This window comes from Embiotoca jacksoni, unplaced genomic scaffold, assembly GCF_022577435.1.
Source record: "Embiotoca jacksoni isolate LCO1_2020_lvr unplaced genomic scaffold, fEmbJac1.0.p SCAF_62, whole genome shotgun sequence".
Lineage (NCBI taxonomy): Eukaryota > Metazoa > Chordata > Actinopteri > Embiotocidae > Embiotoca > Embiotoca jacksoni.
This window is the reverse complement of record NW_027185417.1, coordinates 67003-79814: the sequence shown is the minus strand read 5'-3', so window position 1 is coordinate 79814 and position 12812 is coordinate 67003. Positions and strand designations below refer to the sequence as shown.

The following is a 12812-nucleotide window of genomic DNA, read 5'->3' as shown; positions in this document are numbered from 1 at the left end:
ACTTTTTTATTTTTATTTAACTTCTTACATTGTCTACCTTTCTTGTGTCTAAAGTCTTAAATCACATTTTCAAAACACTAAAAAATAAAATTAAAAAAAAAAAAAAAAAACACATCACAAAACAAAAATAAAAAATTTAAAAAAAAAATAAGTAAAAAATGTCCCCTCAGGGATTAATAAAGTAACTACCTAACCTAATTAGCACATCTGTCTGTTGTTCCTGTGTTCACCGCTAACATAATTGTATTTGCAGTAGCGGAATATAACCACAAGGGGCAGTAACTAAACTAAAGGGACGACAACTGCCGTAAAACTCTGAGGGGGAAGAAGAAGAAGAAGGAAAAAGAGGGAGAAGAACCTCAATGCTAGTTACGGGTCCGTAATGGTGGAGAAACGCCGTTAGCAGGTGTATTTGTATTTCCATCTAACAGCCGGGGATAAAGCCCTCGCACGCGGAGGGACCCCGGTGCGCGGGAGCCGGGTCACGTTTAAACAGCTCAAGAAGAAATCGGGTCGTCGTCCCGGAAGTGATAACCGAGCGAGTACTCGGCGAAGCTCACCGGTGTTTGCAGGTGAGGCAGGAACAACAACAACAACAACAACAAAAAGAAGAGCTGTTTTTTTGTTGTTGTTGTTTTCCATCGTTTTAATCTTTCGTTAAATGGTCCCGCCGATGACGTCACTCCGAGTTGCGACCCACGAGGTGGTCGATACCGTGTTTACAGTTTCGTTAGCTTAGCATGATGAGCAAGCGTTATAGTTTAAGCTCCTTTTTACAGACGAGACGCGGTAAAATAAACAACAACATTTTATTTGAAGCAACAATAAACAATGTTTCTTTTTGCTGCAATCAAAAACAAAAAAAAACAAAAAAACTGCGCGTTCAGAGGTTCCATTAGAAATCTGCTGATTTAAGCTCTCCTTTTTCTTTAATTTTTATTAGATTTTACTTACAGCTGGAATAAAACAGCAGGTATTTCATGATTAACATTTATAATCGGAAGCAATATTTTATAGTTACATATTAGTTCAGACTACTCAGGACCTTTTAATTGAGTTTGTTTACTGCCGTTTATTTCCGGCTGGTTTCAGGACTTGTTTTGTTGTTTCAGGACTTAATTCTGTTTTATTTCTTTTCTGTCAGCAGAGATTCAGTTATGTGCAGCCGAGGAGGTGAAAAGAGATGCGCAGGAGCAACTGGAAAACCCAAAGAGCAGGAGAAGGAGGACGAGGAGGACTTCTATGACTGCCAGGAAACTCTGGAGCCTTCAGACCCCAGACGGCAGGAGGAGGAGGTGAAGGAGGAGGAGAAGGAGGAGGATGAGACTCACATTAAGACGGACAGACTAACTGACAGAAGACACTACAAGGACAGTGAGATGGGAGGAGGAGAACAGGGGGAGGAACGAGGTGAAAGGAAGCAGCAGGAGGAGGTGCAGGACGATGGGCTGCAGGAGGAGGTGCGGGACGACGGGCTGCAGGAGGAGGTGCGGGACGACGGGCTGCAGGAGGAGGTGCAGGACGACGGGCTGCAGGAGGATTCAGATTCAGAGATGAAGGAGGAGGTTGACCAGGAAGTCGAATTTGACGACGACTACCTGAGGGAGACGGAGAAGGACTTGACGGAGGAGGAGAAGGAGGTAACGGCCGTGACAGGAAAACATCCCCAAGAGACGTTCGGGTGTCACGTGAGCTGCAGTAAATCACAGTTGCGGTCGTGCAGGTTTCTGGATCCCAGTTTGTTTGTGTTGTTTTTACAGAGTCGACGGCAGCAGAGTTTAACTCTGAAGGAAAAAGGAAACGGACAGTTTAAAGCCGGAGGTGAGTCCGAACCCGCGTTTCTACTTCGTAAACCGGCGTGAAAACCGGACTTTACAACTCAAACTGTCACACGAACCCGTCCGTTTTCCTTCCAGACTGGTCGGAGGCGGAACGAAGCTACACGGAGGCCTTGTCCGTGTGTCCAGTGTGTTTCAGCAAAGAGAGAGCCGTGCTGTTCTCCAACAGAGCTGCTGCGAGACTGCACCTGGTAACACGCTAACCACACGCTAACCACAAGGTTGACAGAATAATAAGAGTGTTAGCTGAATGCTAATGAGTGAGCAGAATGTTTACTGGCAGGATGCTAACAGTAACTGTGGATCTGTTGTCAGGACCGGAAGGATAAAGCGATCTCGGACTGCAGCAGAGGTGAGTGACGACGTCATCTGTGCAGCAGCGGGCTGCCGACTCGCTTCACGAGTTCATCTGCGTGCTGAACTCGTCAAGAGCGTTGACTGTCTGGATGTCCGGTTGCTATAGCGATAGAGCTCAATCCGGAGTACCTGCGGGCGCTGCTGAGGAGGGCGGAGCTTTACGAGCAGACCGACAAGCCGGACGAGGCTCTGGAGGACTACAAGAGTGTTCTGGACCGAGACCCGAGCCACGCCGGTGCCAGACAGGCCTGCATGGTGAGTTCAGGGATTGCCGGGACGCACCAGAACCAGAGAACCGGGCCGTCTCGTGGCGAAGGAAAAAGGAAGATTGCCGATTGTATTGTCACCTCGTTAACCAGCTGTTGACTTCCTGTCCGTCTCTCAGAGGTTACCTCCGCAGATCCAGGAGAGAAATGAGAAGTTGAAGGAGGAGATGCTCAGTACGTACTGCACTTGAACACACCACGACTCTTCATCGCCTCTGTGCTCATTAATGGATCGTTAATAAATAGCTGGTCGCATTTCAATGGAACAATCTGCGCTCTGTCGCTTTTTATTTAATTATTGACCTGAAATGTTTTGAACTTGTGTTTCCGTGACCTCTGTTGACCCCTCTGTGACCTCTGACCTGCAGGTAAACTGAAAGACTTGGGAAACATGGTCCTGAGGCCCTTCGGTCTTTCCACCAACAACTTCCAGGTGAACCAGGACGCCGGCAGTGGCTCCTACTCCATCAACTTTGTCCAGGGCCCGAACAACAACAACAGATGATATCGCTATGGCAACACCTTGGACAGCGATGACATCACAGACACGTTCCAAAAAAAAAGAAAACGCATTGGCTGTTTGTGTTGTTATCGTTTATGAAGATGTTTATAAATAATAAAGTGTAAACAAACAACAGGTCCAGGGTCAGTCACTCATGTAGGAAATCACCAGTTTCCTTCAGACTTTAAAAGGTGAATTCATGTTTGAATGTATTCACACGCGTATTGATGGAAGTAATTCAGGAGCATATTTAAGGATTTATTTTGGATTAACAAGACCAACTGCAGCATGAAAGTGAGAGCATCCGGTATTAATTCCAGTGAGTACTTAATCAAATTCAGTCAGCTTCATGAACTATAATAATCTAGTATAATAAATGTCCCCACTTTCCTTTCAGTCCTGAGGTCAAAAATCTCACATCGGTCCTCACAAAGACACACAAACAGGAAAGAGACTTCAGTTTAAATATTTTAATAAACAAGTGACACATAGATAAGGACATGAGTGTGTGTGTGTGTGTTATTAATAATCATAGACGAGGGATGCATTGATCACTGAGTCCTCCTGGACATCAGCATCTCTCTGATGTTGTCTTCGGCTTCTTTCACGCTGCGTTCAAGGTACACCTTCTTCTGCTGGAAACGACAAACACAGTCAGAAGAAAAAGGGGGTCACCATGGCGAATGACAGCACTTCCTGCGGCCAGTTGTTTTTTTTGTGTTATTTGTACCTCCAGCTCTTTGATTTTTTCATCAGCCGTTTTCTGTTTGCCCTTCAGCTGATTGTTGATCTCCCCCTTTGACTGATGGATGAACCTGAAACGCGCAAATTTGGGTTTTCAATTCAATCTTACATCAGCAGACACTTTAAAAAAGCAGTCTGTTCCTGTGACGTCACCCCCCCCCCCCCCCCCCCAAAAAAAAAGAGACTCACATGCGTCCGACGCCCTCGTAGAGTCGCGTGCTGTCGGGCAGCTGGCTGATCTCCCCGTGAGTTAGTTTGGCGTGTTTCTGAACGCGAGTCAGCTGATCGATCTGCAGGTCGGCCAACTTCACCTTCTGCTGCGTGTCAATCATCTTCACCTGCAGCTCCGAGAACGCCTGAAGAGAGACAGGAGGTGTCACTCCGACCACAAAACCGAAAAACCGTTTCAAAACGAGACCACGTTAAAACGGTCCTGGTGTTGCAAGGAACGTTTTCCTCCTTTAATCCAGCTCATAAAAACACTGATAGTTGAAAGACAGACATGAAAAAACAAACAAACGTGTGTTTAGATTTATAATAATAATAACAAACTTGTATAGCAGCTTTCATACAAGAAATGCAGCTCAGAGGGCTTTATGGCAAGAGAATGACGTGCAGTGTTTGACATCAAAACAGATATAAAGGAGCAGTTAAAAAATATAGAAAAGAAATCAGATGCATAAGAAACAAGATCAAATTAAACACAAATAAGAGTGACAATATGAAATAATCAATATTTAATCATCAACTCTGATGTCCAGCCAGCATGAACAACCTTAAATACACTCAATAAACCAGCCGTCTTGGTGTTTGGTTGTGTGATCCAGTTTCGTTGATTAAACTGTAAAACACCAGTTGGATAATTGGTCCTTTAATCTGCAGCAGCGTGGCTCGGCCATGCTACCAGAGGAGTGCTAACAGTTAGCTCCGGTGTAAAATGCAATGGCCAATAACTCCCGTGTTTGTTTGTTTGTTTGTTTGTTTGTTTGTTTTTTTAAGCAGGTGTTCGTTGACCCGCCGCCGCTGCTGCTGAAAGCACGTGACACGAAGGTGAGAACAGGTAACATCAGACAACAATGTTATAACTACCTTCTTCAGCTCCAAGTCTACGGGCCCGGACATCTTCACTAACAATGCAGCACACACACACACTGCGCATGCGCGAGGAACCTTTTCTCCGTTTCCGTTTCCTGTCACGTGAAGACTTCTACGATCGGGTCGGTGACGTAAAAGTACTTGTGTAAAGTGTAAATGTGCTAAAGTATTATTATATTATTAAATATTGAATTAGTAATCTTTATTTAAGTTGCAAAAATAGCAGAGGGAGACATATTTTTTTAAACTCCAAAAAACAGGAGCAGAGTGAGACATCTTTATTTAGTCTACAGAAACAGGAGCAGAGTGAGACATCTATATTTGAACTACAGAAACAGGAGCAGAGTGAGACATCTTTATTAAGTCTTTAGAAACAGGAGCAGAGTGAGACATCTTTATTTAGTCTCCAGAAACAGGAGCAGCGTGAGACATCTATATTTACACTGCAAAAACAGGAGCAGAGTGAGACATCTTTATTTAGTCTACGGAAACAGGAGCAGAGTGAGACATCGTTATTTAAACTGCAATAACAGGAGCAGAGTGAGACATCTTTATTTAGTCTTTAGAAACAGGAGCAGAGTGAGACATCTATATTTAAACTGCAAAAACAGGAGCAGAGTGAGACATCTTTATTTAGTCTTTAGAAACAGGAGCAGAGTGAGACATCTATATTTGAACTACAGAAACAGGAGCAGAATGAGACATCTTTATTTAATCTACAGAAACAGGAGCAGAGTGAGACATCTTTATTTAGTCTTTAGAAACAGGAGCAGAGTGACACATCTATATTTCAACTTCAAAAACAGGACCAGAGTGAGACATCGTTATTTAAACTGCAAAAACAGGAGCAGAGTGAGACATCTTTATTTAAACTGCAAAAACAGGAGCAGAGTGAGACATCTTTATTTAGTCTTTAGAAAATGCAGCAGAGTGAGACATCTTTATTTAAACTGCAAAAACAGGAGCAGAGTGAGACATCTTTATTTAGTCTCCAGAAACAGGAGCAGAGTGAGACATCTTTATTTAGTCTTTAGAAACAGGAGCAGAGTGACACATCTATATTTAAACTTCAAAAACAAGAGCAGAGTGAGACATCTTTATTTAGTCTTTAGAAACAGGAGCAGAGTGAGACATCTGTATTTAGTCTTTGGAAAAAGGAGCAGAGTGAGACGTCTTTATTTAGTCTCCAGAAACAGGAGCAGAGTGAGACATCTTTATTTAAACTGCGAAAACAGGAGCAGAGTGAGACATCTTTATTTAGTCTTTAGATACAGGAGCAAAGTGACACATCTATATTTCAACTTCAAAAACAGGACCAGAGTGAGACATCGTTATTTAAACTGCAAAAACAGGAGCAGAGTGAGACATCTTTATTTAAACTGCAAAAACAGGAGCAGAGTGAGACATCTTTATTTAGTCTTTAGAAACAGGAGCAAAGTGACACATCTATATTTGAACTTCAAAAACAGGAGCAGAGTGAGACATCTTTATTTAGTCTTTAGAAACAGGAGCAAAGTGACACATCTATATTTGAACTTCAAAAACAGGAGCAGAGTGAGACATCGTTATTTAAACTGTAAAAACAGGAGCAGAGTGAGACATCTTTATTTAGTCTTTAGAAACAGGAGCAAAGTGACACATCTATATTTGAACTTCAAAAACAGGAGCAGAGTGAGACATCTTTATTTAGTCTTAAGAAACAGGAGCAGAGTGACACATCTATATTTGAACTTCAAAAACAGGAGCAGAGTGAGACATCTTTATTTAAACTGCAAAAACAGGAGCAGAGTGAGACATCTTTATTTAAACTGCAAAAACTGGAGCAGAGTGAGACATCTTTACTTAGTCTTTAGAAACAGGAGCAAAGTGACACATCTATATTTGAACTTCAAAAACAGGAGCAGAGTGAGAAATCTTTATTTAGTCTTTAGAAACAGGAGCAGAGTGACACATCTATATTTGAACTGCAGAAACACGAGCAGAGTGAGACATCTTTATTTAGTCTCCAGAAACAGGAGCAGAGTGAGACATCTTTATTAAGTCTTTAGATACAGGAGCAAAGTGACACATCTATATTTGAACTTCAAAAACAGGACCAGAGTGAGACATCGTTATTTAAACTGCAAAAACAGGAGCAGAGTGAGACATCTTTATTTAAACTGCAAAAACAGGAGCAGAGTGAGACATTTTTATTTAGTCTTTAGAAAATGGAGCAGAGTGACACATCTATATTTGAACTACAGAAACACGAGCTGAGTGAGACATCTTTATTTAGTCTCCAGAAACAGGAGCAGAGTGAGACATCTTTATTTAAACTGCAAAAACAGGAGCAGAGTGAGACATCTTTATTTAGTCTACAGAAACAGGAGCAGAGTGAGACATCTATATTTGAACTTCAAAAACAGGAGCAGAGTGAGACATCTTTATTTAGTCTTTAGAAACAGGAGCAGAGTGACACATCTATATTTGAACTTCAAAAACAGGAGCAGAGTGAGACATCTTTATTTAGTCTTTAGAAACAGGAGCAGAGTGAGACATCTGTATTTAGTCTTTGGAAAAAGGAGCAGAGTGAGACGTCTTTATTTAGTCTCCAGAAACAGGAGCAGAGTGAGACATCTTTATTTAAACTGCGAAAACAGGAGCAGAGTGAGACATCTTTATTTAGTCTTTAGATACAGGAGCAAAGTGACACATCTATATTTCAACTTCAAAAACAGGACCAGAGTGAGACATCGTTATTTAAACTGCAAAAACAGGAGCAGAGTGAGACATCTTTATTTAAACTGCAAAAACAGGAGCAGAGTGAGACATCTTTATTTAGTCTTTAGAAACAGGAGCAAAGTGACACATCTATATTTGAACTTCAAAAACAGGAGCAGAGTGAGACATCTTAATTTAGTCTTTAGAAACAGGAGCAAAATGACACATCTATATTTGAACTTCAAAAACAGGAGCAGAGTGAGACATCGTTATTTAAACTGCAAAAACAGGAGCAGAGTGAGACATCTTTATTTAAACTGCAAAAACTGGAGCAGAGTGAGACATCTTTATTTAGTCTACAGAAACAGGAGCAGAGTGAGATATCGTTATTTAAACTGCAAAAACAGGAGCAGAGTGAGACATCTTTATTTAAACTGCAAAAACAGGAGCAGAGTGAGACATCTTTATTTAGTCTTTAGAAAATGCAGCAGAGTGAGACATCTTTATTTGAACTACAGAAACAGGAGCAGAGTGAGACATCTTTATTTAGTCTCCAGAAACAGGAGCAGCGTGAGACATCTATATTTACACTGCAAAAACAGGAGCAGAGTGAGACATCTTTATTTAGTCTACGGAAACAGGAGCAGAGTGAGACATCGTTATTTAAACTGCAATAACAGGAGCAGAGTGAGACATCTTTATTTAGTCTTTAGAAACAGGAGCAGAGTGAGACATCTATATTTGAACTACAGAAACAGGAGCAGAATGAGACATCTTTATTTAATCTACAGAAACAGGAGCAGAGTGAGACATCTTTATTTAGTCTTTAGAAACAGGAGCAGAGTGACACATCTATATTTCAACTTCAAAAACAGGACCAGAGTGAGACATCGTTATTTAAACTGCAAAAACAGGAGCAGAGTGAGACATCTTTATTTAAACTGCAAAAACAGGAGCAGAGTGAGACATCTTTATTTAGTCTTTAGAAACAGGAGCAGAGTGAGACATCTATATTTGAACTACAGAAACAGGAGCAGAATGAGACATCTTTATTTAATCTACAGAAACAGGAGCAGAGTGAGACATCTTTATTTAGTCTTTAGAAACAGGAGCAGAGTGAGACATCTGTATTTAGTCTTTGGAAAAAGGAGCAGAGTGAGACGTCTTTATTTAGTCTCCAGAAACAGGAGCAGAGTGAGACATCTTTATTTAAACTGCGAAAACAGGAGCAGAGTGAGACATCTTTATTTAGTCTTTAGATACAGGAGCAAAGTGACACATCTATATTTCAACTTCAAAAACAGGACCAGAGTGAGACATCGTTATTTAAACTGCAAAAACAGGAGCAGAGTGAGACATCTTTATTTAAACTGCAAAAACAGGAGCAGAGTGAGACATCTTTATTTAGTCTTTAGAAACAGGAGCAAAGTGACACATCTATATTTGAACTTCAAAAACAGGAGCAGAGTGAGACATCTTTATTTAGTCTTTAGAAACAGGAGCAAAGTGACACATCTATATTTGAACTTCAAAAACAGGAGCAGAGTGAGAAATCTTTATTTAGTCTTTAGAAACAGGAGCAGAGTGAGACATTTTTTAATTAGTCTACAGAAGCAGGAGCAGAGTGAGACGTCTTTATTTAAACTGCAAAAACAGGAGCAGAGTGAGACATCTTTATTTAGTCTTTAGAAACAGGAGCAGAGTGACACATATATATTTGAACTTCAAAAACAGAAGCAGAGTGAGACATCTTTATTTAAACTGCAAAAACAGGAGCAGAGTGAGACATCTTTATTTAAACTGCAAAAACTGGAGCAGAGTGAGACATCTTTACTTAGTCTTTAGAAACAGGAGCAAAGTGACACATCTATATTTGAACTTCAAAAACAGGAGCAGAGTGAGAAATCTTTATTTAGTCTTTAGAAACAGGAGCAGAGTGACACATCTATATTTGAACTACAGAAACACGAGCAGAGTGAGACATCTTTATTTAAACTGCAAAAACAGGAGCAGAGTGAGACATCTTTATTTAGTCTTTAGAAACAGGAGCAAAGTGACACATCTATATTTGAACTTCAAAAACAGGAGCAGAGTGAGACATCTTTATTTAGTCTTTAGAAACAGGAGCAAAGTGACACATCTTTATTTGACCTTCAAAAACAGGAGCAGAGTGAGAAATCTTTATTTAGTCTTTAGAAACAGGAGCAGAGTGACACATCTATATTTGAACTACAGAAACACGAGCAGAGTGAGACATCTTTATTTAAACTGCAAAAACAGGAGCAGAGTGAGACATCTTTATTTAGTCTACGGAAACAGGAGCAGAGTGAGACATCGTTATTTAAACTGCAATAACAGGAGCAGAGTGAGACATCTTTATTTAGTCTACGGAAACAGGAGCAGAGTGAGACATCGTTATTTAAACTGCAATAACAGGAGCAGAGTGAGACATCTTTATTTAGTCTTTAGAAACAGGAGCAGAGTGACACATCTATATTTCAACTTCAAAAACAGGACCAGAGTGAGACATCGTTATTTAAACTGCAAAAACAGGAGCAGAGTGAGACATCTTTATTTAAACTGCAAAAACAGGAGCAGAGTGAGACATCTTTATTTAGTCTCCAGAAACAGGAGCAGAGTGAGACATCTTTATTTAGTCTTTAGAAACAGGAGCAGAGTGAGACATCTGTATTTAGTCTTTGGAAAAAGGAGCAGAGTGAGACGTCTTTATTTAGTCTCCAGAAACAGGAGCAGAGTGAGACATCTTTATTTAGTCTTTAGATACAGGAGCAAAGTGACACATCTATATTTCAACTTCAAAAACAGGACCAGAGTGAGACATCGTTATTTAAACTGCAAAAACAGGAGCAGAGTGAGACATCTTTATTTAAACTGCAAAAACAGGAGCAGAGTGAGACATCTTTATTTAGTCTTTAGAAACAGGAGCAAAGTGACACATCTATATTTGAACTTCAAAAACAGGAGCAGAGTGAGACATCTTTATTTAGTCTTTAGAAACAGGAGCAAAGTGACACATCGATATTTGAACTTCAAAAACAGGAGCAGAGTGAGAAATCTTTATTTAGTCTTTAGAAACAGGAGCAGAGTGAGACATTTTTTAATTAGTCTACAGAAGCAGGAGCAGAGTGAGACGTCTTTATTTAAACTGCAAAAACAGGAGCAGAGTGAGACATCTTTATTTAGTCTTTAGAAACAGGAGCAGAGTGACACATCTATATTTGAACTTCAAAAACAGGAGCAGAGTGAGACATCTTTATTTAAACTGCAAAAACTGGAGCAGAGTGAGACATCTTTACTTAGTCTTTAGAAACAGGAGCAAAGTGACACATCTATATTTGAACTTCAAAAACAGGAGCAGAGTGAGAAATCTTTATTTAGTCTTTAGAAACAGGAGCAGAGTGACACATCTATATTTGAACTACAGAAACACGAGCAGAGTGAGACATCTTTATTTAGTCTCCAGAAACAGGAGCAGAGTGAGACATCTTTATTTAGTCTTTAGAAACAGGAGCAAAGTGACACATCTATATTTGAACTTCAAAAACAGGAGCAGAGTGAGACATCGTTATTTAAACTGCAAAAACAGGAGCAGAGTGAGACATCTTTATTTAGTCTTTAGAAACAGGAGCAAAGTGACACATCTATATTTGAACTTCAAAAACAGGAGCAGAGTGAGAAATCTTTATTTAGTCTTTAGAAACAGGAGCAGAGTGAGACATCTTTATTTAAACTGCAAAAACAGGAGCAGAGTGAGACATCTTTATTTAAACTGCAAAAACTGGAGCAGAGTGAGACATCTTTATTTAGTCTACAGAAACAGGAGCAGAGTGAGATATCGTTATTTAAACTGCAAAAACAGGAGCAGAGTGAGACATCTTTATTTAAACTGCAAAAACAGGAGCAGAGTGAGACATCTTTATTTAGTCTTTAGAAAATGCAGCAGAGTGAGACATCTTTATTTGAACTACAGAAACAGGAGCAGAGTGAGACATCTTTATTTAGTCTCCAGAAACAGGAGCAGCGTGAGACATCTATATTTACACTGCAAAAACAGGAGCAGAGTGAGACATCTTTATTTAGTCTACGGAAACAGGAGCAGAGTGAGACATCGTTATTTAAACTGCAATAACAGGAGCAGAGTGAGAAATCTTTATTTAGTCTTTAGAAACACGAGCAGAGTGAGACATCTATATTTGAACTACAGAAACAGGAGCAGAATGAGACATCTTTATTTAATCTACAGAAACAGGAGCAGAGTGAGACATCTTTATTTAGTCTTTAGAAACAGGAGCAGAGTGACACATCTATATTTCAACTTCAAAAACAGGACCAGAGTGAGACATCGTTATTTAAACTGCAAAAACAGGAGCAGAGTGAGACATCTTTATTTAAACTGCAAAAACAGGAGCAGAGTGAGACATCTTTATTTAGTCTTTAGAAACAGGAGCAGAGTGAGACATCTATATTTGAACTACAGAAACAGGAGCAGAATGAGACATCTTTATTTAATCTACAGAAACAGGAGCAGAGTGAGACATCTTTATTTAGTCTTTAGAAACAGGAGCAGAGTGAGACATCTGTATTTAGTCTTTGGAAAAAGGAGCAGAGTGAGACGTCTTTATTTAGTCTCCAGAAACAGGAGCAGAGTGAGACATCTTTATTTAAACTGCGAAAACAGGAGCAGAGTGAGACATCTTTATTTAGTCTTTAGATACAGGAGCAAAGTGACACATCTATATTTCAACTTCAAAAACAGGACCAGAGTGAGACATCGTTATTTAAACTGCAAAAACAGGAGCAGAGTGAGACATCTTTATTTAAACTGCAAAAACAGGAGCAGAGTGAGACATCTTTATTTAGTCTTTAGAAACAGGAGCAAAGTGACACATCTATATTTGAACTTCAAAAACAGGAGCAGAGTGAGACATCTTTATTTAGTCTTTAGAAACAGGAGCAAAGTGACACATCTATATTTGAACTTCAAAAACAGGAGCAGAGTGAGAAATCTTTATTTAGTCTTTAGAAACAGGAGCAGAGTGAGACATTTTTTAATTAGTCTACAGAAGCAGGAGCAGAGTGAGACGTCTTTATTTAAACTGCAAAAACAGGAGCAGAGTGAGACATCTTTATTTAGTCTTTAGAAACAGGAGCAGAGTGACACATATATATTTGAACTTCAAAAACAGGAGCAGAGTGAGACATCTTTATTTAAACTGCAAAAACAGGAGCAGAGTGAGACATCTTTATTTAAACTGCAAAAACTGGAGCAGAGTGAGACATCTTTACTTA

General features: G+C 39.9%; 2 protein-coding genes across 4 annotated transcripts; one reads left to right on the top strand and one right to left on the bottom strand.

Moving 5' to 3' along the window:
* The first annotated feature begins 318 nt into the window (after positions 1 to 318).
* ttc1 (tetratricopeptide repeat domain 1) lies at positions 319 to 3029 on the top strand. Of its 2 annotated transcripts, none has more exons than XM_069174874.1 (8): positions 319 to 572; positions 1148 to 1640; positions 1761 to 1821; positions 1917 to 2029; positions 2154 to 2190; positions 2302 to 2450; positions 2581 to 2635; positions 2830 to 3029. In XM_069174874.1, the coding sequence occupies exons 2-8, from the start codon at positions 1158 to 1160 to the stop codon at positions 2964 to 2966; spliced, it is 1035 nt and encodes a 344-aa protein (XP_069030975.1). In that variant the 5' UTR covers positions 319 to 572; positions 1148 to 1157; the 3' UTR covers positions 2967 to 3029. The 2 variants fall into 2 exon arrangements, with proteins under 2 accessions (XP_069030975.1, XP_069030976.1); XM_069174875.1 differs by having other exon boundaries at positions 1145 to 1640.
* Positions 3030 to 3418: 389 nt separating this feature from the next.
* Positions 3419 to 4888, bottom strand: pfdn1 (prefoldin subunit 1). Of its 2 annotated transcripts, none has more exons than XM_069174876.1 (4): positions 4797 to 4888; positions 3897 to 4063; positions 3694 to 3778; positions 3419 to 3598 (listed from the first exon to the last, which is right to left on the bottom strand). In XM_069174876.1, exons 1-4 carry the CDS (start codon positions 4827 to 4829, stop codon positions 3515 to 3517), a joined length of 369 nt encoding a protein of 122 aa, XP_069030977.1. In that variant the 5' UTR covers positions 4830 to 4888; the 3' UTR covers positions 3419 to 3514. The 2 variants fall into 2 exon arrangements, with proteins under 2 accessions (XP_069030977.1, XP_069030978.1); XM_069174877.1 differs by having other exon boundaries at positions 3419 to 3595.
* Between the last annotated feature and the right edge of the window lie 7924 nt (positions 4889 to 12812).